The sequence below is a fragment of the Perkinsus marinus genome (genome assembly GCF_000006405.1).
Source record: "Perkinsus marinus ATCC 50983 genomic scaffold scf_1104296957214, whole genome shotgun sequence".
In the NCBI taxonomy this organism is placed as follows: Eukaryota; Perkinsozoa; order Perkinsida; family Perkinsidae; genus Perkinsus; species Perkinsus marinus.
Genome location: NW_003207207.1, coordinates 1 through 1,119, shown reverse-complemented (window position 1 = coordinate 1,119; position 1,119 = coordinate 1). Strand labels below are relative to the sequence as shown.

The window sequence follows — 1,119 nt, the reverse complement described above, 5'->3', positions numbered from 1 at the left end:
AAACGGCCGAGAGCGAGAGAGAGGGAGAGAGATTCCTAATGGCGCCTCAAAGTGATTACTTGAGTAGTCAAACAGAATGCTAGAATTACTCAGGGTATACTTAAGATGTTACTTAAGTTTAAGGCGCAATTTGCTCCTATGAAAAGGCCCAATGTATCCTGCCGGACATATGGAAATCCTCTCATCCCCGTCCTCTGTCGCTTATCGGCCAAAACTGTTTAAATGTTCCAAGAACGTGCCGGGAATCGAAGTCGCGACCGTTACAAATTATCCAAGCTCCGTTCCTCCTTCTCGAAGGTCTACTACTACAACTCGAGTAATTACAAAATAATGATTGATAAAAAGACTACTAATAGATAGCAGAGTGTAGCAGTAATCATGATGGTGTGGTATCAGCAACAACAAATTCCCAATCTTCCTCCTACTGCTGTGCACAGGCCACACTAGGGCCCCTGTGACCTTCCTCGTCATCTTCATCATAGGCCTCACCACCGCCACTCTCCGCCCCCATACGCGCGCTCACACTAGGATCCATATCGACCAACTCGTGATGTTCATATTCCTCCTCCATCTTTTTGGTAATTCTCGGTGAATCTTTAGGCGCCGGCAACACTTCTTTCAACTTCTCCATTGCTTCCTCCGATAAACTTTCCGGGAAAACTATGTCCAAGATCAAGAACAGGTTGCCATACACAAACGGGTTCTTATGTGTGGGCATTCCCTCTCCTTTCACAGACTTCAAAAAATGCTTTTCACTCGCCATATCAATCGGTCTGATAATGTCACCCGGTTTAGACCGAATTATCAATTTTCGATCATCCAAGTGATTTACAACAGTCGTATATCCCGTTAGTGCTTCCAGTAAAGTTACGCTACGACGAATAAATAAATCATTTCCTTTTCTAGTGAAGCCACCTGTATCTTCTTTCTGCTTCAAAACAATGACCAAGTCGCCGGGCTCAACATCGGGGCTGTCCTCATCGGCCATCCCTCGGAATGGTATACGCTGACCATGTCTCATACCCTTTTCAATATGCACCTCTACCATCTCTTTGCTGCGCTTCGTTTTAAAACTTTGCCCTTTGCCCTGACACTGCCGGCATGGTGATTGTATCTGAT

General features: G+C 45.3%; 1 protein-coding gene across 1 annotated transcript; it reads right to left on the bottom strand.

Moving 5' to 3' along the window:
- Nucleotides 1–421: 421 nt before the first annotated feature.
- Pmar_PMAR018131 (conserved hypothetical protein) lies at nucleotides 422–763 on the bottom strand (the record flags this gene model as incomplete). The annotated part of the gene is made up of 1 exon (XM_002774873.1): nucleotides 422–763. One exon carries the CDS (start codon nucleotides 761–763, stop codon nucleotides 422–424), a length of 342 nt encoding a protein of 113 aa, XP_002774919.1.
- Nucleotides 764–1,119: the final 356 nt, after the last annotated feature.